The sequence below is a fragment of the Camelus bactrianus genome, chromosome 3, assembly GCF_048773025.1.
Source record: "Camelus bactrianus isolate YW-2024 breed Bactrian camel chromosome 3, ASM4877302v1, whole genome shotgun sequence".
Taxonomy (NCBI): Eukaryota; Metazoa; Chordata; class Mammalia; order Artiodactyla; family Camelidae; genus Camelus; species Camelus bactrianus.
The window spans coordinates 117,482,258-117,509,042 of NC_133541.1; the positions used below are offsets into that span (position 1 = coordinate 117,482,258).

Genomic DNA, 26,785 nt, shown 5'->3' on the forward strand with positions numbered 1-26,785 from the left:
ATGGCTGCCGCGCGGAGCGGCCCCCGCGCTGGGCCCGGGGAGCCCTGGCCCCTGGCCCCGAGCCTCCTCCGGCTGCTGCTGCTGCTCCTGCCCCCGGCCCGGGTCGCAGCCGCGGCCCACAGGCATGCTCGCGCTGAGGGAATCGCCTGGCGCCGTGGTGTAGGTAGGACCTCTCCAGGCCCGGGTTGGCGGTGAACCCAGGGCTCCCTCCTTCCAAGGGTGGAGCGCTAGTCCATCTCGGCCCTCCCCGACTTTCCCCTCCTCCCACCCGACCCACCCTCCACTTCCCGGGCGCCACTGCTACTTGTATACTTTGCCCCTCTCTCTTCAGCCTGTGGCCAGCGTCACGTGCAGGGGAAGGTCGTGGGAGGCACGGATGCCCCTGAGAAAAAGTGGCCATGGCAGGTCAGCCTGCACTATGCAGGTTTCCACACATGTGGTGGGTCCATCATTGATGAGTATTGGGTCCTGTCCGCAGCCCACTGCTTTGACAGGTGAGTGGGTAGCGCTGGGGACTGTTCCCATGGAGGTCTAGGGCTGCAGGACCCACCGCACAGGCTACCTGGGGCTGGGGCTTCTTGGAGCTGGGGGAGAGAGTGGGAGCCAGCACACCTCCATCCACCACAGCTTCTTCTTGCATAGGGCTGAGGACCCCCTTTAGGGCCATCCACTCTTCCAGATAGATGTGGAACCAAATCATAGGATGGGAAGTGAGGAGAGGAGCCACACCATAGGATGAGAGGAGAGAAAAAGAGAAAAATCACAGGCTTAGAGGTGACGAAAGACTTATCTTCATGGGCAGCTCACTGTAATTCTGCCAAGATCACCATCCTGGGCTGTCCATCATGTCCTGGTGGTTCCCTTAGTCCTCCGTGGACTCAAGTCAGGACTTCTTTGGGGGCAATTCTGCCTGACAGTCAGCTCCCCACTGTGCTGCAAAGGGCTCGCTTTTCCCCATCCTGGCCGAGACCTTAGATATCCAGGTTGGCATGCTCCAGGACTTCCTTGGCCTGTGAGCTGAAGGTGATTGCTCTCTCCACGTGCAAGGTGCTCAAGCCACTGTACCTTTGTCCTCTGTCCCCACAGGGAAAGGAACATTGAGGCATTTGATGTATATGTGGGCCTTGTGGACCTCAGGGTGCCAGGCAATCATACTCAGTGGTTTGAGGTGCATAAGGTGATCCTACATCCCACACACAAATTATACCACCCTGTCGGAGGCGACATCGCTCTGGTACAGCTGAAAAGCCGCATTGTGCTTTCCGACTCTGTGCTTCCCATCTGCATTGCACCCACAGACGTGAAACTTTGGAACCTTTCTTGCTGGGCTACAGGATGGGGATTCATCTCCCAACAAGGTAAGAAAACAAAGTGCGGGGTCAGTCCCTTTGTTGGAGTTTGTGGAAAGAATGATGCTTTTATGACACTACAGGAGAGAACATGTACTGTCCATTAAGGGGTTGCAGGTGTCTGAGAACTGGAACCCTCATCCATTAATCACTATTTGTTTCTCAATGTAGAGTTTTGTTTTATCCCTGGTTGGCTTTGTTGTATACAGGAAAATAGTTGTATCTACTCCGAGTATGGAATTAATATTTGGTATACTAAGAACACAAATTTCCAAGCATTTCTTAAGTTGTTCTTAAGATTTTAAATTCCCCTTAGAAATAATATTATTTAACCTATTAAAAATGTATTTGTTATTCTAGTTATCTCTATAAAGGAATTGCATTTTCTTTTTAGGTTTATATCTGCATACTTTAGAATTTCTATGATTAATTAAATGATTCTTTTTAATTGCATTTGCTAATCAGTCATAGCTGTTGATTTCTGCACATTGATCATGCTTCCAGCCCGCATAAAGGACTCATTTTTAATAGTTTATCAGTTGATTATGTAATTGTTCTAGATTTTTATATCATATTTTCTTCAAGTAAAGATTTTTGACCACTTTCTTTCCTACATTTAATCTTTTATTTCTTTTGTTTTCAATATTATTGCAATGGATGGAAACTCTAGTGGAAATGTGGCTAGGTCTCCTTGGTTTTTATTTTAATGGAAATGCTTCTAATGGTTTACTATTAAGTCTATAACCTGGCCTGGAGATTTCAAATTGATATCTTTTTTTTTTAGGTGATAGGTTAGGTTGTTTACTTGAGATTATTCTTGGGTTTTTTTTTCATTTTTCAGTTTTATTAGGTAGAATAGTTACAATTTAGGCATATACAATATATTGCACGTAAATACACATATACAATATACTGCATATATTTTTTAGTTTACATCTATGTACTAATCATTGTTTCTAAGAACAGTTTTGAGCTTTAGCTTTTTAAACTGACATAGCTATCAAAGGAATAAAGCCAACCACAAACTAAGAATCAACAGAATGCAGTAATCCAATCATAGGTGACAATTAAAGGTGCTCACACATAGTCAAGAAATCAATCATCTAAGTTATAAATAATAAGTAGTACATTTTTGTCCTTTTCTTTTTTTGATTCCACTTATAAGTGATATCACGTGGCATTTTTTTTTTTCTCTCTTCAGCCCACTTCACTTAGAATGATGATCTCCAGGTCCATCCATGTTGCTGCAAATGGCACTATTTTTTTTTTCAATGGCTGAGTAGTGTCCCATTGTATATATGTACCACATCTTCTTTATCCAGTCTTTTGTTGATGGACATTTGGGTTGTTTCCATGTCTTGGCTATTGTAAATAGTGCTGCTGTGAACACTGGGGTGCATGTATCTTTTTGAATTTTATTTTTCTCTGCATATATGCCCAGGAGTGGGGTTGCTGGATCACGTGGTAAGTCTAATTTTAGTTTTCTAAGGAACCTCCATACTGTCCTCCCTAGTGGCTACACCAGTCTACACTCCCACCAACAGTGTAGGAGGGTTCCCTTTCTCCACACCCTCTCCAGCATCTATCATTTGTAGACTTTTTGGAGATGGCCATTCTGGCTTGTGTGCGGTGATATTTTATTGTAGTTTTGATCTGCATTTCTCTGACAATTAGCAGTACTGAGCATTTTTTCATGTGTCCATTGACCATTTATATGTTTTCATTGGAGAATCGCTTGTTTAGGTCTTCTGCCCATTTTTGGATTGCGTTGCTTGGTGTTTTGACATTAAGGTATATGAGCTGTTTGTATATTTTGGAAATGAGTCTCTTGTCAGTCGCATCATTTGCAATTGTTTTCTCCCATTCTGTAGGTTGTCTTTTCATTTTGTTGATGGTATCCTTAGCTGTGAAGAAGGCTGTAAGTTTAATGAGATCCCACTTGTTTATTTTGGCTTTTATTTCCATTACTCCAGGAGCTAATTCAAAAAATATATTGCTGTGATTTATGTCTGAGAGTGTTCTGCCTGTGTTTTCCTCTAGAAGTTTTATAGTAACTGATTTTACATTTAAATCTTTAATCCATTTTGAGTTTATTTTTGTATATGGTGTTAGAGAATGTTCTAATTTCAGCCTTTTACAAGTAGCTGTCCAGTTTCACCAGCACCACTTACTGAAGAGACTGTCTTTTTTCCATTGTACATTCTTGCCTTCTTGGTTGTAGATTAATTAACCATAAGTGTGTGGGTTTATTTGCAGACTTTCTATCCTGTTCCATTGATCTATGTGTCTGTTTTTGTGCCAGTACCATACTGTTTTGGTTACTGTAGCTTTACAGTATAGTCTGAATCAGGGAACATGGTTCCCCAGCTCTATTCTTCTTTCTCAAGATTGTTTTGGCTATTCGGGGTCTTTTGTGTTTCCATACAAATTTTAACATTTTTTGCTCCAGCTCTATGAAGAATATTGTTGTTAATTTGATAGGAACTGCTTTGACTCTGTATATTGCCTTGAGTAGTATAGTCATTTTAGCAATATTGATTCTTCCAATCCAAGAACATGGTATATCATTCCATTTGCTTATGTCATCTTCCCTTTCCTTCATCAGGTGTTTTATAGGTTTCAGAGTACAGGACTTTTTGCCTTCTTGGGTAGGTTTATTCCTAGTATTTTATTCTTTTTGGTGCAATGATAAATGGTATCTTTCTTTAATTTACTTTTCTGCTATTTCATTATTAGTGTATAGAAATGCAACTGGTTTCTGTATATTAATTTTATATCCTGCAACTTTACCAAATTCACTGATAAGTTCTAATAGCTTTCTCGTCACTTCTTTAGGGTTTTGTATGTATAGTATCATGTCATCTGCAAACAGTGACCAGTTTACTTCTTCCTTTCCAATTCGGATTCCTTTTATTTATTTTTCTACTCTGATTGCTATAGCTAGGACTTCCAAGACTATGTTGAATAAAAGTGGTGAGAGTGGGCATCCTTGTCTTGTTCCTAATCTTAGAGGAAATGCTTTAGCTTTTCCCCGTTAAGTATGATATTAGCTGTGGGTTTGTCATGTATGGCCTTTGTTATGTTAAAGTATGTTCTGTCTATGCCCACTTTCTGGAGGGGTTTTTTTTTTTAATCAGAAATGGATGTTGAATTTTATCAAAAGCTTTTCCTGCATCTATTGAGATGATCATATGGTTTTTATTCTACAATTTGTTACTGTGGTGTATCACATTGATTGACTTGTGAATATTGATCCTTGCATCCATGGGATAAATCCCACTTGATCATGGTGTGTAAATGATCCTTTTAATGCATTGTTGGAGTCAATTTGCTAGTATTTTGTTAAGGATTTTTGTTTGGAAGGATTCCCTCCTCTGCAATTTTTTGGAATAGTTTCAGAAGGATAGGTGTTAACTCTTTTCTAAATGTTTGGTAGAATCCACCTGAGAAGCCATCTGGTCCTGGAATTTTGTTTGTTGGGAAGTTTTAAATTACTGATTCAATTTCACTACTGATAATTGGTCTACTCATATTGTCCACTTCTTTCTGGTTTAGTCTTGGCAAATTGTACTTTTCTAAGAAATTGTCTGTTTCTTCTACATTGTCCTCTTTGTTGTTGTATAGTTGCTCATACTAGCCTCTCATGTTACCTTTTATTTCTGTGGTGTTAGCTGCAACTTCTTTTTTATTTCCGATTTTATTAATTTGAGCCATCTCTTTTTTTTTTCTTGGTGAGTCTGACTAAAGGTTTATCAATTTTGCTTATCTGTTCAAAGAACCAGCTTTTAGTTTTCATTGATCTATTCTATTGCTTTTTTAGTCTCTACTTCATTTATTTCTTCTCTGATCTTTACAATTTCTTTTCATTTACTAACTTTGGGGTTTGTTTGTTTTTCTGTCTCCAGCTGCTTTACTGAGATTTTTCTTATTTCCTGAGGTAGGCTTGTATTGCTATAAACTTCCCTCCGAGAACTGCTTTTTCTGCATCCCAGAGTTTTTGGATCATTGTGTTTTCATTTTCATTTGTCTCAAAGTATTTTTTGATTTCCTCTTTGATTTCTTCAGTAATCCATTGGTTGTTTAGTAGCATATTGTTTAGCTTCCACATGTTTGCAGGTTTTGCTGGTTTTTTTTTTTTTTTCTTGTAGTTGATTTCTAACCTTGTAGCATTGTGGTCAGAAAAGATGTTTGTGCAATTTCAATTTTCTTAAATTTACCAAAGCTTGCTTTGTGGGTTAGTATGTGATCTATTCTGGAGAATGTTCCTTGTGCACTTGAGAAGAATGTGTATTCTGTTGCTTTTGGATGGAGTGCCCTGTAGATATCAATTAAGTCCATCTGGGCTAATGTGATATTTAGGGCCTGTGTTCCTTACTGATTTTCTGTCTGGATGATTGGTCCATTGATGTAAGTGGGATGTTAGGGTCCCCCACTGTTACTGTGTTATGGTCAATTTCTCTTTTTATGTCTGTCCACAATTGCCTTATATATTGAGGTGCTCCTATGTTGGGTGCATATATGCTTACAGTTGTTATATATCCTTCCTGGATTGACCCCTCAAGCATTATGCATTATGTAGTGTCCTTCATTGTCTCTTGTAACAGCCTTTATTTTAAAATCTATTTTGTCAGATATAGTGTTGCTACTCCAGCTTTCTTTCGCTTTCTGTTTGCATGGGATATCTTTTTCCATCCCCTTACTTTCAGCCAACATGTGTCTCTAGCCCTGAAGTGGGTCTATTCTAGACAGCATATATACAGGTCTTGTTTTTGTATCCATTCAGCCAGTCTTTGTCTTTTGGTTGGAGCATTTAATCCACTTACATTTAAGATAATTATCAATAAGTATGTTCTTATTGCCATTTTGTTAACTGTTTTGGGTTTGGTTTTGTAGGTCTTTTTTTCTTTCTTCTTCTTTTTGTTCTCTTTTCTTGTGCTTTGAGGACTAGAGAAGTTTCTTTAACATTTGTTGTAAAAGCGTTTGGAAGCACTGAATTCTTTTAGCTTTTGCTTTTCTGTGAAGCTTTTGATTTCTCCATCAAATCTGAATGACACCCTTGCTGGGTAGAGTATTCTCAGTTGTAAATCTTTCCCTTTCATTACTTTAAATATATCATTGCCACTTCCATCTGGCCTGTAGAGTTTCTTCTGAAAAATCAGCTGATAACTTTAATGGACGTCCCCTTGTATGTTATTTGCTGCTTTTCTCTTGATAATTTTAATATTTTCTCCTTACCCTTAATTTTTGTCAATTTGTTGACTATGTGCATTGTGTTCCTCTTTAGTTGATCCTGTGTGGAACTCTCTGTACTTCCTGGACTTGGGTGACTGTTTCCTTTCCCAAGTTGGGAAGTTTTCAGTTATTATCTCTTCTAAAAGTTTCTGAAGTCCTTTCTCTCTCTCTTCACTTTCTGGAAACACCTATAATGCGAATATTACTGAACTTCATGTTGTCCCCAAACTCTCTTAAACTATCTTTATTTTTTTCATTCTTTTTTCTGTTTTCTGTTCTGTCGTAAGGTTTCCACTAATCTATCTTCTAGCTCACTAATCCATTCTTCTGCCTCACTCTATTCTTGGTTCCTTCTAGTGTGTTATTCATTTCAGTGATTTTATTCTTTAACTCTGTTTGGGTATTCTTTGTATTTTTCAACATTTTGCTAAAAACTTCACTCTGTGCATCTGTACCCCTCTTGAGTTTTCTGAACATCTTCACCATCATTATTTTAAACTCTTTCTCAGATAAATTGCCTATCTCCTCATCACTTTTATCTTCTTCTGGGATTTTATCTTGTGTCTTGGCCTAGAAGATATTCCTCTGCTGCCTCATCTTGTCTGTCTCTTTTGTATTTTTAGGTAGGTTAGTTATGTTTCTTGACCTTGGAGAAGTGGCCCTCTATGGGAAACGTCTTATGCGTCCCATCAATATACTCCTCTCTTGTCACCCAAAGGCCAGGGTCCAGCTGGTCCCAGTGTAGTCTGGCCTGTGTTTGTGGATTCCTTCCACAGGTTTTGGGACTGTTGTTTTCTTACTTCTGGTATCTTCCTCCTGGTGGATGAGCTGGCCTAGAGGCTTATGCAGGTTTCCTGGCTGGAATAGCCGGTGCCTGCTCACTGCTTGGTGGAGCTTGGTGCCGGATATCTGGTGGATAGGGCCCTATCTAGAGGCAGTTTGCGGCTTAGGAAGTCTGCTTATGGGTGAGGCTGTGTTCCCATCCAGTATGTTATTTGGCCTGAGGCTTCCTAGCCCTTAAGCCTACAGGCTGTTTTTGTGGGGCTGGTTCTTGATGCTAATCATCCAATCAAGATGTTAGCCTCCAGGAAAGTTCATGTATGTGAACACTCCTGGAATGTCCACCAGCAGCTTTTATGTCCCCTGGGTGAGCCACAGCCATCTCCTACCTTCCCAGAAACACTTCCAGAAACAGCAGCCAGGTCTGGGCCAGGTTCCTATGAAATCACTGTCTCTGCCCCTGGACCCATTGTACATGTGATTGCATCCACACTTCCCAAGAGAATTGAAGTCTCTGTGTCCCCCAGTGCTGTGGGGCTCCTGGAGTTAAGCCCCTCTGGCCTCCAAAACTAGATGTCCTTGAGTCTTCTCCACCCAATGCTGGAACCCTGGGCTGGGGATCCTGATGTGGGGCTCAGAACTCTCATTCCTGTGGGATAGCCTCTGCAACTTAATTCTTCAGCTTGTGCATCACCCACCAGGTGGGTATGGGGCCAAATTATATCATGAGCACGCCCCTCCTACCTTCTTGCTGTGGTTCCCTCTCTATATGTTTCCAGTTGAAGAAGATCTTTTTTGCTAGGCCCTGGTCCTTTTACTCAATGGCTGTTCAGTAGTCAGTTGTGGTTTTGTTGTAGTCGCTAGGAGAGGCAAGCTCATGGTCCTACTACTCCACTGACTTGACCCCAAATCCCTCAAATTGATATCTTATACCAGTTTAAGAAAGTTTAGTGTCTGGTTTACTTAATTTTATAAAATTTTTGTTGAAGTTAAGCTGATATAAATTCAAATTGGTATGTTAAAACTTTAGAATGTTCAATGTAATCTCCATGATATAACCACAAAAGGAAATTAAGAGGGAATCTAAACATTTCAGTACAAAAAAAAAAAAAAATCAGCTAAATGCACAGAATACAGGAATTCAGGAAATGAAGGAGAAAATAGCTATAAGGCATGTAGAAAGTAAAATGAGAGAAGTTAACTCCGTCCTTATCTGTAATTAGATGGATCAAACTCTCAAATCAAAAAACAGAGACTGGAGTAAGGGAGATATAGCCAAGATGGTGGAGTAGGAAGACACTGAGCTCAGCATCTCTCATTAGAACGCCAAAATTGCAATGACTAACAGAACAACTATTGATAATGAAGACTGGAATCTACCAGAAAAGATCTTCTACAACTAAATATATAAAGAATGAACCACAAAGAGATGAGTAGTAGGCAAAGTCACAATATAGTCAAGACTTATACCCTTGGGTGGGTAACCCGCAAACAAGAGAATAATTAAGATTGTGGTACTTGTCCCCAAGGAGCAAGGATTATAAGCCCAACATTGAGTGCTCCAACCTGAGGGTCCTGAACCAGGAATATGAGCTCCCAGAATGTTTGGTTTTGGAGGCCAGCAGGGCTTACTTTTGGAAGACCCAGAAAGCTGTGGGAAATAAAGACTCAACTCTTAAAAGGCACACACAAAATCTCACATGCCAGGGCCTAGGGCAGAAACAATAATTTGAAAGAAGCCTGGGTTGGACCCACCTACTAATTCTGAAGGGCCTCCCAGAGAGGAAGGAGACATCTAGAGCTCACCCTGGGAATATAGACACTGGTGGCAGCCATTTCGGAGAGCACATTCTACCATGTGGACATTGGTGCTGACAAGCGTCATTTTGCAATCCTCCATCTAGCTTATTAGTCTCAGAACTCAGCCCCGCCCCTTTCCACCAGCCTGTATGCACCAGTAATGGGACTTCGCAAATTAAGAAACTAGCTGGGAAGGACACAGACTCACTCACCAGTAGGCAGGATGCCTTAAGACACCCTGAGCCCACAGCCACTCCTGAAAATAGCCCTATCCACCAGAGGGCTCAGGACCTGTGTAGGCACTAGAACCAGGGCACACAGGGCCCAGCAGTCAGAAAACTTGGGACACAGCTCTATCCACCAGTGGGCAGGCACAAGCCCCAGAAACCCTGAGGCATGGGGCTTGCACATTAGCAAGCTGGCCCTAGCCTCAGAACCAGCCTCACCCACTAGTGGGTGGACACCAGCCCTGGGTCAAGCTAAGCCCCAGTGCTGGCTACCAGCAGCCAGCGTCAGCTCTGGGACCTCTGAGACCTGCAACCAGAGACCCTAGGACCTGGCTCTGCCTGTCAGTGGACTGGATGTTACTAGCACCAGGACCCAGCTTCATTCACCAGGGGCTGGGTATCAGGCCCAGGATCTCCTGGACCCTGACCTTACCCAATAGCAGGTGGATGTCAGCCCCAGGACCAACACAGTTTGCAGCCTGCCATGTGGACCCAGCTAACACACTAGAAAGCCAGCATCAGTCTTGGGAAAACCTGGGCTATTGCCCTGCCCACCAGCGGATGAACTCTAGCTCTGGGACACCTTAGGTCCCTCAGCTTAGGCCCTGGAATCCAACCTAAACCACTAGGAGGTTGACCCAGCTTTGGGACCTGAGTCCTGCAGCCAGAGACTCCAGGACATAGCTCCACTCACCAGTGAGCTGGCACTAGCCCTGGGACCTACTGGTCACAGCCCCACTCAACAGCAGGCCAGTACTAGCTCTGTAATACCTTAGATTCCCCAACCAGCCACCTCAGGATCCAGCTCACAGGAAACCCCAGAACCCACAGCCAGCCATATCAGGGACCAGCCCCACCCACCAGCCAGCCAACACTAGATCCAAAAATCTGGACCCCACAACAACTCACCCCAGAACATGACTCTGACCACTGGTGAACCAGCAACAGCCCCAGGTCTCCATGGGATTATGCAGGCAGCCACTTTATGACTCAGCCCCATCAACCAAGTGGCATCCTCCACACAGGACAGAGCCTGACAACCAATCTGACTAGGGGCCAACCGTGCCTACCAGACCACCCTCAGCACTCAGCCTGCAACAATAAGAGAACTCACTCAGCCCACATAGAGGGCATCCCTAGAGTGTGTAGCTCTTATGACCAGAGGGTGGTTCACTGCTGGGATGCACAGGATGTCTCCTACAAAAGGCCACTTCTCCAAGTTTGGGAAACAAAACCAACTACTGGATACCTAAGAATTTAAAAAGCAAATTAGACAAATAAGATGACAGAAGAACATGTTCCAAACAGGAACAAGATGAAACCCCAGAAGAAGAACTAAGTGGAGTGGAGATAGGTAATCTACCCAGTAAAGAGCTCAAGGTAATGATCATAAAGATGATCAAAGAACTCAGGAGAAGAATGAATGAACAGAGTGAGCAGTTAGAAATTTTTAACAAATAGTTAGAAAATATAAGAACAGCCAAACAGAGATGAAGAATGCAATAACTAAAATGAAAAATACACTAGAAGGAATCAACAGTAGATTAGATGATACAGAGGAATGGATCAGTGAGTTGGAAGACAGAGTAGTGGAAATCACTGAAGCTGAACACAAAAAAGAAAAAAATAGAAAGAAATGACGATGGTTTAAGAGACCTCTGGGACAACATCAAGCATACTAACAATCACGTTATAGGGACCTCAGAAGGAGATGAGAGAGAGAAGGGGCATAGGACATATTTGAAGACATAATAGCTGAACACTTTCCTATCCTGGGAAAGGAAACAGACATCAGGTCTGAGAATCACAGAAAGTCTCAAACAGAATCAACCCAAGAGAACCACACTAAGACACATTGTAATTAAAATGGCCAAAATTACAGATAAATAGAGAACATTTAAAGCAGCAAGGGAAAAGCAACAGGTTACACACAGGAACTCCCGTAAGGCTATCAGCTGACTTTTCAGCAGAAACTCTGCAGCCAGAAGGGAGTGGTATGACATATTTAAAGTGATGAAAGGGAAAAACCTACAATCAAGAATAATCTACCTGGCAAGGCTTTCATTCAGATTTGATGTAGAGATCAGGATTTACAGAAAAGCAAACTTAAAGAAGTTCAGCACCACCAAACAAGCTTTACAAGAAATGATAGAGACTTTTCTAAGTGAAAAAAGACTGGATCCTAGCAAAAAGATCTTCTTCAACTGGAAATATAAAGACGGAAGCACAGTGGGATGGTAGGAGAGGTGTGTTCATTGAGCCCCATATCCTCCACATGCGTGACCCACAAGCTAGATAAAAATTATATTGTGGAGGCATTCCCATAGGAGTGAGAGTTCTGGGACAGACGTCAGGCTTCCAGGCCTGGGGTTTCAGGATTGGAAGGAGGAGCCCCCAGAGTATCTGGTTTGCAAGGCCACTGGGGCTTAATTGTAGGAGTTCCATGGGACTGGGGGAAACAGAGACTTCACTCTCTTGGGAAGCACACACAGAGTCTCATATGCACTAGGACCAAGGGCAGAGGCAGTGATTTCATAGGAACCTAGGCCAGACATGTCTGATAATTTTGGAGGGTCTCTTGGGGAGGTGGCAGGGATGGTTTTGACTCACCCTGGGGACATAGAAGCTGGTGGCAGAAATTTGGGGCGTGTTCACCTACATGAGCTTTCCTGGAGGCTGACATCTGCTTGGGTCATTGGTGCCAGGACCTGGCCCTACCCAAAAGCCCATAGGCTTGAATGCTGCAGTGCCTCAGTTCTGGATGGGAACACATTCCCACACATCTGCAGACTTGGCACATCATGCCCTAGACATGGTCCTGCTATCCAGAGGGCCGTGACCCAGCTTCATTCAGCAGTGCAAGGCACTGACCCCTCCTGCCAGGAAACTTGCACAAGCCTCTGGTCCACCCTCATTCACTTGGGGGGTGGGGGTGGATACCAGAAGCAAGAAAAGAACAATCCTACAGCCTATGGAAGGAGTCTGCAAACTCAGGCAAGACTCTACCCTGGGACCAGCTGGACCTTGGCCATTTTGACAAAAGGGGAGTGCAAGGCTGGGATGCATAGGACATCTCATACAGAGGGTCACTTTTCCAAGGTCAAGAAATGTAACTAACCGACATAAAAATACAAATAGAAATTTAGACAAAAGAGGTGACAGGGGAGCATGTTTCAAGTCAAGGCACAAGATAAAAATCCCCGAAGAAGCAATAAGTGATGAGGAGATAAGCAATCTATTTGAGAAAGAGTTCAGAGTAATGATTGTGAAGATGATTAGAGAACTCGGGAAGAGAATAGACACACAGAATGAAGTTTTTAACAAAGAGTTAGAAAGTATAAAGTACACCCAAACAGAGTTGAAGAATACAATTACTGAAATGAATAATATGCTAAAAGGAACCAAGAATAGACTAAATGAGGCAGAAGAATGGATCAGTGAGTTAGAAGACAGAGCAGTGAAAATCAGTACTGTAGAACAGAAAAAAGAATGAAAAGAAATGAGGCTAGTTTAAGAGACCACTGGGACAACATGAAATGCACTAGTATTCACATTATAGGGGTTCCAGAAAAAGAAGACAAAGAGAAAGGATCTGGGAAAATATTTGATGAGATAATAACTGAAAATTTCCTTAATGTGAGAAAGGAAACAGTTACCCAAGTTCAAAAAGTGCAGAGAGTCCCATGCAGGTTTAACCCAAATAGGAACATGCCAAGGCACATAGTGAAGTGAGAAAAATTAAAGAAATCAGAAAATATCAAAATCAATAAGAGAAAAATAACAACACACAAGGGAATTCCCATAAGGTTATCAGCTGATTTTTCAGAATAAACTCTACAAGCCAGAAGGGAGTGGTACAATATATTTAAAGTGATGAAAGGGGGAAACCTACAACCAAGAATACTCTACCCAGCAAGGTTCTCATTCAGATTTGATGGAGAAATCGAAATCTTCACAGATAAGCTTAAGTTAAAGGATTCAGTGCCACCAAACCAGCTTTACAACAAAGCCAAAGGAGTTTCTCTGGGTAGAAAAGAATAGGCCATGACTAGAAACCAGAAAATTACAAAATGAGAAAGCTCACTAGTAAAGGCAAACATACAGTAAAAGTTGGAAATCATCCACACACAAACTAATAGGGAAGTTGAAAGACAAAAGTAGTGAAAAATCATTTATATGCACAATAAGAAGTTGAAGGATACACAAAACAGTTAGATGTAAAATATGATAACAAAACCAGTCATTGTGAGGGGAGGAGGGTATGAATGCAGGGTACCTAAAATGCATTTGAAACTAAGAGACCAGCAGCTTAATCATGTATATATAGATACTTTTATAGCAAAACCTCATGGTAACTGCAAACCAAAAATCTGTGATAGGTATATGCACAAAAAAGAAAAAGAAATCCAGATGTAACACTATAGTCAACAAAACACAAGAGAGGAGAAGAAAAAGAAGAAAGAGGAAAAATCTACAAAAAGAAATCCAAAACAATTAACAAAATGGAAGTAAGAACATATATACTGATAACTACCTTAAATGTAAATGGATTAAATTCTCCAACCAAAAGACACAGACTGGCTGAATGGATACAAAAACAAGACACATATACATGATGTCTACAAGAGACTCACTTCAGAGCTACAGACGCATACAGACTAAAAGTGAGGGGATGGAAAATCATATTCCATGCAAATAGAAGCAAAAAGAAAGCTGGAGTAGCAATACTTATATCAGACAAAATAGACTTTAAAATACTGTTACAAGAGATAAAGAAGGACATTATATAATGCTTAAGGGATCAACTGAAGCAAAAGATGTAACAATTGTAAATATATATTTGCACCCAACATAGGAGCACCTCAATATATAAGACAACTGTTAACAGACATAAAAGGAAAAATCAACAGTAATACAATAATGGTGGAGGACCTTAACAGCCCACTTACACCAATGGACATATCATCCAGACAGAAAATCAATAAAGAAATACAGGCCTTAAATGATTCATTAGACCAGATGGGCTTAATGGATATTTATACAGCATTCCATCAGAAAGCAACAGAATACACATTCTTCTCAAGTGCACATGGAACATGCTTCAGAATAGAGCACATACTAGCCCACAAAGCAAGCTTCGGTAAATTTAAGAAAACTGAAATCATATGAAGCATCTTTTTTGACAATGCTATGAGATTAAAAATCAACCACAAGAAAAAAAACTGCAAAAATCACGAATATGTGGAGGCCTAACAATATGCTACTAAACAACCAATGGATCACTGAAGAAATCAAAGAGGAAATCAAAAAATACTTTGAGACAAATGAAAATGAAAACACAATGATCCAAAACCTCTGGGACACAGCAAAGGTAGTTCTAAGAGGGGAGCTGATAGTGATACAAGCTTACCTCAGGAAATAAGAAAAATCTCCAATAAAAAACCTAACCTTACACTAAAGCAACTAGAGAAAGAACAAACAAAACCTAAAGTTAGTAGAAGGAAAGAAATTATAAAAATTAGAGCAGAAATAAATGAAATAGAGACTTAAAAAAAATAGAAAAGATCAATGAAAACTAAAAGCTGGTTCTTTGAGCAGATAAACAAAATTGATAAATCTTTAGTCAGACTCATCAAGAAAAAACAGAGAGAGCCCAAGTTAATAAAATCAGAAACAAAAAAGGAGGGGTTACAACCAACATCACAGAAATACAAGGGATTATAAGAGGCTACAGTGAAAAATTATATGCTAAAAAGGACAACCTAGAAGAAATGGACTATTTCTTAGAAAGGTACAATTTGCCAAGACTAAACCAGGAAGAAATAGACAATATGAATAGACCAATTACCAGCACTGAAATTGAATCAGTAATTAAAAACCTCCCAACAAACAAAAGTCCAGGACCAGGTGGCTTCTCAGGTGAATTCTACCAAACATTTAGAGAAGAGTTAACACCTAGCCTTCTGAAACTATTCTAAAAAATTACAGAGGAAGGAACACTTCCAAACTCATTCCATGAGGCCACCATCACCTTGATACCAAAACCAGATAAAGATATTACAAAAAAGAAACTTACAGGCCAATATCATTCATGAATATAGACGCCAAAATCCTAAGCAAAATACTATCAAATCAACTCCAAGTGTGCATTACAAGGATCATACACCATGATCAAGTGGGATTTATTCCAGGGATGCAAGAGTTTTTCAATATCTGCAGATCACTCAATGTGATACACCACATTAACAAGTTGAAGAATAAAAATGATATGATCATCTCTTTTGATAAAATTCAGCATCCATTTATGATAAAAACTCTCCAGAAAGTTGGCATAGAGGGAACATACCTCAACATAACAAAGGATATATATGACAGACTCACAGCTAACATCTTACTTAATGAGGAAAAGCTGAAAGCATTTCCTCTAAGATCAGGAACAAGACAAGGATGCCCACTCTTACCATTTTTATTCAACATAATTTTGAAAGTCCTAGCCATGGCAATTAGAGAAGAAAAAGAAGTAAAAGGAATCCAAATTGGAAAGGAAGAAGTAAAACTGTCACTGTTTGCAGATGACATGATACTATACATAGAAAATACTAAAAACACTACCAGAAAACTACTAGAGCTCATCAATCAATTTGGTAGAGTTGCAGGATATAAAATTAATATACAGTAATCAGTTGCATTTCTGTATCCTAACAACAAAATATAACAAAAAGAAATTAAAGAAACAATCCCATTTACCATCACATCAAAAAGAATAAAATATCTAGGAATAAACCTACCTAAAGAGGCAAAGGACCTGTACCCCAAAAACTATAAGACACTGATGAAAGAAATTGAAGATGACACAAACAGATGGAAAGATATCCCGTGTTCTTGGACTGCTGAATCAATATTCTTAAAATGGCCATAGTACCCAAGCCAATATACAGATTCAATGAAATCCATATCAAACTACCAATGACACTTTTCACAGAACTGGAACAAAAAATTTTTTTTAATTTGTATGGAAACACAAAAGACCCTGAATACCCAAAACAATGTTAAGAAAGAAGAATGGAGCTGGGAAAATCATGTTCCCTGACTTCAGACTATACTGTAAAGCTACAGTAAGCAAAACAGTATGGTACTGGCACAAAAACAGACACATAGATCAATGGAACAGGATAGAAAGTCCGGAAATAAACCCACACACTTATGGTCAATTAACCTATGATAAGGGAGTCAAGAATACAACGGAAAAAAGACAGTCTCTTCAATAAGTGGTGCTGGGAAAACTGGATAACTACCTATAAAAGAATGAAATTAGAACATTCTCTAGCACCATTACAAAAATAAATTCCAAATGGATTAAAGACCTAAATGTAAGACCAGATACTATAAACTCCCAGAGGAAAACATAGGCAGAATACTCTTTGACATAAATTGCAGCAATATTTTTTCAAACCAGCTCCTAGAGTAATGGAAATAAAAGCAAAAATAAACAAATGAGACCTAATTAAACTTAAAAATTACTTCACAGTTAAGGATACCATAAACAAAATGAAAAGACAGCCTACAAAATGGGAGAAAATATTTGCAAATGAGGCAATCGACAAGAGATTACCAAATATAAAACAACAGCAACAACAAGCAACTCAATCAACAAACAGGCAGAAGACCTAAACAGGCATCTCTCCAAAGACATCCAGATGGCCAATAGGCACATGAAAAGATGCTCAACATTGCTAATTATAGTGAAATGCAAATCCAAACTACAATGAGGTATTACCTCATACCAGCCAGAATGGTCATTATTAAAAAGTCTACAGACAATAAATGCTGGAGAGGGTGTGGAGACAAAGAAACCCTCTACACTGTTGGTGGGAATGTAAATTGGTGCCGCCACTATGGAGGACAGTATGGAGGTTCCTTAAAAAACTAAAAATAGACTTACCATATGATTCAGCAGTCCCACTCCTGGGCATATACCTGGAGAAAATTGTAATTTGAAAAGGCACATGCACACCAATGTTCACAGAAGCGCTATTTACAATAGCCAAGACATGGAAACAATCTAAATGTTCATTGACAGATGAATGGATAAAGATGTGGTACATATATACAATGGAATACTATTCAGCCATAAAAATAATAAAATAATGTCATTTACAGCAACATAGATATCCCTGGAGATCATTATTCCCAGTGAAGTAAGCCAGAAAGAGAAAGGAAAATACCACATGAGATCGCTCATATGTGGAATCTAAAAAATTTAAAAAAAAAGAACATAAATACAAAACAGAAACAGACTCATAGACATAGAACACAAACTTGTGGTTGCCAAGGGGACGGGGGTTGGGAAGGGACAGACTGGGATTTCAAAATTTGTAGATACTGACAGGCATATGCAGAATAGATAAACAAGATTATACTGTATAGCACAGGGAAATATATACAAGATCTTGTGGTAGCTCACAGAGGAAAAAAATGTAACAATGAATATATGTATGCTTATGTATAACTGAAAAATTGTGCTCTACTCTGAACTTGACACAACATTGTAAAATGACTATAACTCAATTTAAAAATGTTAAAAAAAAAAAAAAGATTGGTATCTCCTGAAGTCTTGGCTTGAAAAGGTCACCTTTTCTTTGTGCCCTCACATGGCCTTTTCTCTGTGCACCCATACTCCTGGTATGTCTTTCTCTTCTTATAAGGACACCAATCATATTGGATTAGGGCCCCACCCTTTTAACCTCATTTAATCTTAATTGTGTCCTCATTTAAACTTTATATATATATAAATATATATATAAATATATATATATATATTTTACTGGAATATAATCAGTTTACAACGTTATGTCAATTTCTGGTGTACAGCACAATGCTTCAGTCATATAGGAACATACATATATTTGGTTCATATCCTTTTTCACCATAAGTTGCTACAAGATATTGAATATGGTTCCCTGTGCTATATAGTATAAAACTAATGTTTATCTATTTTATATGTATTAGTTAGTATCTGCAAATCTTAAACTCCCAATTTATCCCTTCCAACCACCTTTACCCTCTGGTAACCATAAGTTTGTTCTCTATGTCTGTGAGTCTGTTTCTGTTTTGTAAATAAGTTCCTTTGTGTCTTTTTTTTTTTTTTTTTTTTTTAGATACTGTGCTACACAGAATAATCTTGGTTTTTTTCTTAACATTTTTTATTGATTTATAATCATTTTACAATGTTGTGTCAAATTCCAGTGTAGAGCACAATTTTTCAGTTATACATGAACATATATATATTCATTGTCACATTTTTTTCTCTGTGAACTACCATAAGATCTTGTATATATTTCCCTGTGCTCTACAGTATAATCTTGCTTATCTATTCTACAATTTTGAAATCCCAGTCTATCTCTTCCCACCCCCTGCCCCCATGGTAACCACAAGTTTGTATTCTATGTCTGAGTCTATTTCTGTTTTGTATTTATGCTTTGTTTGTCTTTAGATTCCACATATGAGTGATCTCATATGGTATTTTTCCTTCTCTTTCTGGCTTACTTCACTTAGAATGACATTCTCCAGGAGCATCCATGTTGCTGCAAATGGTGTTATGTTGTCAGTTTTTATGGCTGAATAGTATTCCATTGTATAAATATACCACATCTTTATCCAGTCATCTGTTGATGGACATTTAGGCTGTTTCCATGTCTTGGCTATTGTAAATAGTGCTGCTATGAACATTGGGGTACAGGTGTCTTTTTGAAGTAGGGTTCCTTCTGGATATATGCCCAGGAGCGGGATTCCTGGGTCATATGGTAAGTCTATTCCTAGTCTTTTGAGGAATCTCCATACTGTTTTCCACAGTGGCTGCACCAAACTGCATTCCCACAGTCTTTTTCACTTTAGCTATGCTGATTATCGTGTAATGATAGCTTCTTGACATTTTATAATTTGTAGAAGTTTATAAAAATGTATTTTGGATACATGTATTTAATAGATATGCAAATATTCTCTGCTAGACTATGGCCTGTTTTTATAATTTCTTAATAGTGTCTTTGGATTGGAAAAAGTTTTAAATTTTTGACAAGGTCCAACTTATTACATTTTTTCTGTTTTATATGTAGGATATTTTATATCCTATTTATGAAGATTTGCTTATTATAAGTGCATGAAAATAATTTTTTTCCATTTATCCTAGAAGCACTGTGAATTTAACTTTTACACTTAGTTATAAGATCCATCTAAAATTAATTTTTGCATGTGATATACGAGTCAAAAACCAAGGTTCACTTTTTTCCATATTGAGAGGCACTTGCTCTAGCACCATTTGTCAAGGAAACCTCCTTTCCCCACTGACCTGTATTGGCACTTCTATCAAACATCCTGTGACCATAGGTGTGTGGGTCTACTTCCAGGCTTACTCTTCTGCCCCTTGGATTTCTCCAGTTCAACAGTGCTGTACTTACCATAGCTTTATAATGAGTCTGGTCTTCTACATCCTCCACAGTTGTTTCTCCTCTTCAAGATCATCATGGGCATTCCGGATCCTTTGCATTTCCATTGGCCTATCTTCAGGTTCATTTATTCTTTCTTTTGCCTGTTCCAATCTGCCTTTGAATCCATCTGGTGAACTTTTCTCTTCTGTTATTATTTTTTTCAGCTCCAGGTTTCCTTTTTTTGTTTGTTTTTATATTTTTCTATCTCTGTTGATAGTTCCATTTTGCTCACACATTATTTTCTTGACTTTCTCCACATCTTCTAGTTCTTTGAGCATCTTTAAGATCATGTTTTAAAGTTTATTTAATATAGCTGCCATTACGCCCTTTCAGGGACATAGTCTATTAATTATATTTTTACTCTGATTGAGCCATTTCCTGTTTCTCTGTATGACTTATTTTTGGTCAAACATTGGACATTTTAATCTAATAATGTGGTAACTGTGGAAATCGGATTATCCCCCTTCCCCAGGGTTTTCTGGGTTGTTTTTTTTTTTTTTAAAGCATGTGTTATTGATTGTTGCAAGCTGTCTGTGTGCTGAGGACCAGCCTGAGGTGTAAACTTGAGGTCTTCTTATGTCTTTTTTAAGCCTTTACCTGGGCATAAATGGTTACTTTCTAATTTCCCTCCATATATTCAGTTGCTTTTGATTGTCTTAGTCTTTAATATCTGGATCCTAAATGGAGAAAAGTGAAAAATGAAGAGGGGAAGAAGCTCTGGCCCTATAAATCCCTTAAAAATTACTTCAGCTGAAGGGGAGGTGCTTGTGACAATGGGGGGAGGTGCAACAAAAATGGCTGGTCCTTTCTTTTTGTCTGCCTCTGTAATCAGAACAAGCAATCAGCAATCAAAGCACAGGTCCCCAGTATATGGAGGACAGGGTCCTCTTTGCTCACCCTGGCTCACGCATGCTGTGTGCAAGCTCTCCAGGAATATATGCACAGCTGCCTGTCCCAGGGGTGGGGTTGGGTAGCTGCTACTGTTCTAAGAGCTGAAACTGACTGAAGCTGACTGCAATTTATCCTCCAAGCCTTCAACAGATTCTAGAGTTCCAAACCAGTTACATCAGATAAATTCTGCCAGTGCAGTTGTTTTCCTGGTTGGAGATAGATTCCCAGTGCTTTCTGCTTGGCCATCTCTCAGGATCCTCCCCACAAATCTTTCACAGACAATCGTGGCATATACATGGATTCCAGGGTATAGAATCCATCGCCTCTCAGGAACTGAGGCCACAGATTGGGACGATTGGACCTAAATAAAAGAATGGCACGTTCCACTCTCTCCTAGCTGGAAACTGCCTTTATGTATCTTCCTATCCTCTATGAGACCCTGGAACTAACTCACCCTTCAAACAAGATTCAACCACAAGGTTATGGCCCTCTGTTGGCAAAGCTCAGTGAGAGAACCACTGCAAGAAAATGATCTTAGGATGCACAAATCGATGAGATTAGTCCAAATAATCCTAAGGTCACCTAATGCAGTTTTGCAGTTTCCCAGTCAAGGCCAAGAAACCAAAATTAACTGGAAAGTAGCCTCATCTTTATTGGATCACTTAGATAAGTTGGGTTCCAACTACAATATAATACATATTTCTTCTTCATTTTCCTCTTCTCCTATTCCACACCAGCAAATCCTTGAAAATTACCCAAAAAAGACCTCTCTGACACTCAGCTCACAAGAACACCCTGTCTCCTACTCACTCAGCTCTTCACTGAATGTTCTTCAGTGAGCTTCTCTGGTCTTTTTTTTTTTTTTTTTCAACTTTTAGAATTGTCTCTTTTTCTATGTAAATATTCATGAAATACTCAAATCACTACATTGAACATTTTCATCATCTCAGAAATTTCTCTTTACTGTTTTGCAGCCAGACTCTCTGTCTCTCTCTCTTCTAAGGTAACTATTGTTCTGTTTTCTGTCCCCATTAATTAGTTTTATGTTTTTGGACCTCATATAAATGTAATGATAGTGATCTTTTTTGTCTTGTATTTTTACTCAATATAGTCTATAAGATTTGTTCATGTTTTACATGTATCATTAGCTCCTTTTTATTTATTGTTGAGGAATATGTAATCACATGAACACCAAGGATTCATTTGTCTGTTTTTCTGTTGACTGACATTTGGGTTGTTTCAGTTTGGGGCTACTGTGGATAAAGCTCTTATGAACATTATCTAACAACTCTCTTTCCACACGTACTTTCTTTGCTCTTGGGTGCACACCTGACAGTGGGTTTACCTATTCATGAAGTTCTGAGAAACCGCGAGGGATTTTCCAAAGTGCATTTACAATTTTTCACTCTCACCAGAAATGAATAAGAGTAACGAGTCTGTTTGTATGAAGGAGTCTTTATTTTACCTCTTTCTTGAAAGATAATGTCACTAGATATAGAATTTTGGGTAGAAAGTTTTCGGGGACGGGTGTTGCTTTTGTTTTAGTTTTTGCAAGAGGCAGTTTTATTTTCTTCTGTCTTGCAGAGTCTTTGATTAGAAATTTACTGTAACTCTTTTCCTTGATCTTTGTTTTTGCAGCCATTTAACTATGATGCTTCCAAGTGCCTGTGTGTCTGCTTGTTTTATTCTGACTTAGGGTTCTCTGAGCTTCTTGTATCTGTGGTTGTCATAGTGTTTAACTTTGGAAATTTCTTGGCCATTATATCTTCACATATTTCTTCTGCCCTGTACTCTCTTCTTCTAATTCCACATGTGTTACACTGTTTGCTATTGTCCCACAGCTTGAGTGCTCTGTTCTACTTTATTCCCCACTCTTCTCCTTTTGTGTTTCAGCATGGATAATGTCTATTGACTTATCTCCACATTCACTGATTCTTTCCTCATTTGTATCTGCTGATAACACCCATTGAAGGAATTTTTCTGTTCCCAGTGTGTGTGTTTCTGGCATTTCCAATTGATTCTTCTTTTCCAGTTTCCATATATCTACTTAAGTTCTTCATTTTCCACACATGTTGTTTACTTCTTAATAATTTCTTTAGCACACTAATCATAGTTATTTTTAAGTTTCTTTCAGATACTTTCATCATTTTAGTCATCTCTGGGTCTACCTCTGGTCATTGTTTTGTCTCTTGACAATGGGTCCTGTGTTTCATCCTCCTCCCCAACTTTGTATGTGTATGTGTGTATGCATGTGAATGTGTTTGTATGTATATCTTCTTTTTTGGTTGAATGCCAGACATTATAGAAGAATATTTAAGACTAAAGTCTTTGTTCCCCAAAATAGGCCTTCCTCTTTTTCTGCCAGACCGTTAGTAGCATGGGGCAGGGCTGATTTCAGGCTAGCAAGAACTTGAGCTGGGCCGTGGGTTCTGTTGTTGCTCTAGCTTTGGTGCTTCAGTGCACCAAAGGCTTCAGGTCCCTCCATGGTGCAATATTGTGCTCCGTGTGAGGCCTGGGGTGTTTCTCTGTTCCCATTCCACCCTTCACTTCAGCATCTTTGTACACCTGTGGCACGTTTTTGTTTGCCCTTCAGAAGAAAACTGCTGTTCTCGATAATCATTACTAGACTGGTATGGGGGAAGGAGAAAACTTGGGTCCCCTGATCCAGCCTCAGTCTCAGGAAGAGCTCTGAGTCTTAGATTTGGAAACGGACCTCTGTGCACCACTATTCTTCCTTCGGGGCAGCTAATCCCTGCTTTGTATCTGTGATGGCTCCTTAGAGGGTCTAAGCCCTGCCCCCAAGTTAGCAGAACTCTGATGTTCCTGATGTGGGTTTTTGGTACCAGAGGCTTTCCAGGGATATAGGGCTTGTTTCTACTCTTCCTTCAGAATAGTGCACTTGTGCCAGGCTCTGAGGGCAGGAGCATTTGCCCCCAACAACTGGTGGAAGGCTTCTGCTCCATATGTGAGAAGGGAAGCAAGCTGTGTTCTTGCAAGTCCTCAGTGGTATGTGGCCATTCTCTGAACGCCTGCACTGAGATGCTCTCTCTCTAGATCCCAGCTCTGCCCCCAGTATATCTCATGAGCTGCTAGTGGAAACCCGGGGGAAAGACCTACCAGTGAGTGCAGATCTCTTCTTGTCTGGTTTCCCGTCATTCTGAGCTGGCACACTAGCACACAGTTGAAGAACTCATTGAAATTATAGCTGACTTCTCCCCTCCATTTCTGTGGTACACTTCTTCCTATGAGCTCTGCCAAAGGTGAAACCACTTTGAGCTCATCATTTTGGCCCCCTGTCCACCAGGTTCCTTGTGGGCCTCAGCGTCCGTGTGAGCACAACATGGGTATTTTATCCCACCTCCACACTATCTCCACCCAATGCCTTGAGCTCCACAAGACTCTCCACTCTTGACCAGTTGGAACTCAGCTTCCTAGCCCCATGTGAGCCCTGGGAACTGTGAAGTCTAACCTGGCCACTCTGCCCTCCCTGTGGAATTATACACCCTGCACACATGGCTCAGGGTCCAACAGTTGACTGCGGGCCCTGAGGCGGCCTGTGTGCCCTCTGGGGCCCCTTCTCTCGGGAGCGACTTCCCCCTGGCACCCGTCTTTGCAGATTACAGCTGCCTGAGTCCCTCTTCACCCTGCAGCCCGGGGTGTGTGTGCTCCAGGGAGGGTGACGGAGCCCTCGAAGACCTTGCCTCACTGTTCTATCTTCTCAGGGGCCACAGCCCCGCCTCATGTCCAACAGGAAAACAGTTGTGTCCTGTGTAGATGTGTTTACTGCTAGCTCATGGCAGAGGGGAGTCCATTCCCAGTTACCCCACTGTGGGCACCGTAGAAAGCCTCAGGCAGATTTTTAGCTGGCCTAGAGGTTCAAAGTATTTCCTAACTGCATTTTACTCGGTTATTTCCTCCAGTATTACCAGCCTTGAGTATTTTTTTTTACTTCTTCTATTGTTCTGCATTCTTATTTGCAAACATCTAATTCTTTCATGGCTTCTCTCCTGGTATTACCTTGTCAATGCAGCCAGCAGCAGCCACGAACACTGCTGGCGTTCTGCTCTCCATGGTCTTCCTTCAAGGTACAAGCTGTAAAACGGATTCCCCACGTACCGTAGGCTACACCTTCCCAAATATCTTCCCCCTTGGTACCCAGTCAGATGGGTCTTCAACCTGTGAGAACGGCTTCTTTCCAGTTAAAGCCGGCCCGCTTGTATGTTGCCGTGGGGCCCGCTTACGCGTTGGTCAGGGGCAAGGTATCTGAGACCAGTTACCATACCCTCTGGTGCAGACCAGGACAGGTGGTGTGACCGCCCACAAACTCTGGAGCCTCTTTCTTGAACACACTCCGTGTCATCCACTCACTCTCACCCAGGGGCTCAGCTCACAGAGCTGTTGACATTTGAGCCACGGCACTGGGAATATGATAGTCTGAACCAGTTCCTGGTGTGAGAAGACCTTACGCTGGGCCCGCCCTCTTTTCTGACAGGCGACACCTCAGACAAGCTACAGGAGGTGCAGCAGCCTCTGGTCCCGCTCCGCCTGTGCCAGCTGCTCTACGGAGATACGTCCCACGTCCTGCCGGACATGCTGTGCGCTGGGGACCTCCGGGACGTGAAGACTGTGTGCGAGGTGCGACCCACCGAGGGGGTGGGAGGCTAAGCCCGGGGATTTCGGATGTTCCGTCTGTGTTAAGTCACCTACTAGGTGGGTAGGTGGTCCCAGACAGCCCAGTCCCTGCAGAGCTCAGGAGTATTATCTGCACGCAGCCATGGGTTGAGTAGGAGACCACAGGGTGGCTTATGTGCAGATGGAATGCAGGCCTCATTCAGGCCCAGTGGACCTCAGTGCAGCTCACAGATGTCCCGGGCTCCACATCTGCTGGGGGCCACGCCTGGCACCCACCCTCCACCAAGTGAACACTGCTTGCGAGTGCCCTCCCACTGGCAAGGTGGGGAAGCCCCAGACTACCAGTTTACACGAAACTCCTCTTTTTTCCAGGGTGACTCTGGGGGCCCACTTGTCTGTGAATTGAACCACACCTGGACGCAAATTGGAGTCGTGAGCTGGGGGCGCGGTTGTTCATACCCTATGTATCCTGCAGTTTATGCCCGAGTCTCCTATTTCTCAAAATGGATTCATTATCACATAGAACATACACCCATGCCTCTTCAGCCGCTCCCCGCCCTCTCCTCCCCTCTGGGGGCTGCCGTCAGTGTCCTTGTGACCATGTTGGCTGTCCTGTCAATGATATAAAGGCCGAGGCCCCCACCCCAGCTTCCTCATGGCCACATGCCTCTGTCCCTACCCATCTCCGGCCCCTCAGATCTTCACACACCCGAGCAAGGTGAGGGCGACCAGCCAGGCCCACGTGCAGGGTCCAGGAAAAGGCTGAAAGGGCCACGCCCCGGAAGGCAGAGGCTGGTCTCACTACAGAAGGGCAGGGGTACATAGAAGAGCAGAGCTCCTTAGCTGAGTGCTCCGGACACCTGAGATTTGGTAAGATATTAAATATTTACAAAGCAAGTGTCCCAGAAGTCCTGTGTCCTTCTTTTTACCCAGAGTGCAGGCTACCTCATGCAGAGTGTGTCCATCGCCCTGGTGATGCTGGGATGACAAACAGCAGGGTGAGAGAAGTACAAACCAAACTGCAGCGTCTCTCGAAGGGACAGCCACACATAAACTGGCGTCCGGACCCGGAGTGCCGAGTGTGACCAAAGCTGAGGCACAGGGAAGCTTGTTGCCTTAACAACTTAGACCTGTCAATATCAAAGAGTTTTAAATACCTAAACATCCCATTTGAAAAATGGAAAACATGATATGGGAGTAGGAACGAGAAGGGAACTAAAAAAAGATAAAAGGAGAAATCAATAGCCAAACATCAAGAAACAATGAAACTAGCATTTTAGAAATATGGTTTTTTTATTTAAATCAAAAAGTAAGAAAAGAAACCACGAACTTAATCAAAACATAATGTGAGACCAAAAATGCACAAAACAAGAAATGACAAGGGGGAAAT

At 41.1% G+C, this 26,785-nt stretch overlaps 1 protein-coding gene across 1 annotated transcript; it reads left to right on the forward strand.

Moving 5' to 3' along the window:
• Positions 1 to 26,349, forward strand: PRSS38 (serine protease 38). Its single transcript, XM_074355224.1, has 5 exons — positions 1 to 163; positions 332 to 494; positions 1,087 to 1,358; positions 25,256 to 25,398; positions 25,768 to 26,349. The coding sequence occupies exons 1-5, from the start codon at positions 1 to 3 to the stop codon at positions 26,020 to 26,022; spliced, it is 996 nt and encodes a 331-aa protein (XP_074211325.1). The 3' UTR covers positions 26,023 to 26,349.
• Positions 26,350 to 26,785: the final 436 nt, after the last annotated feature.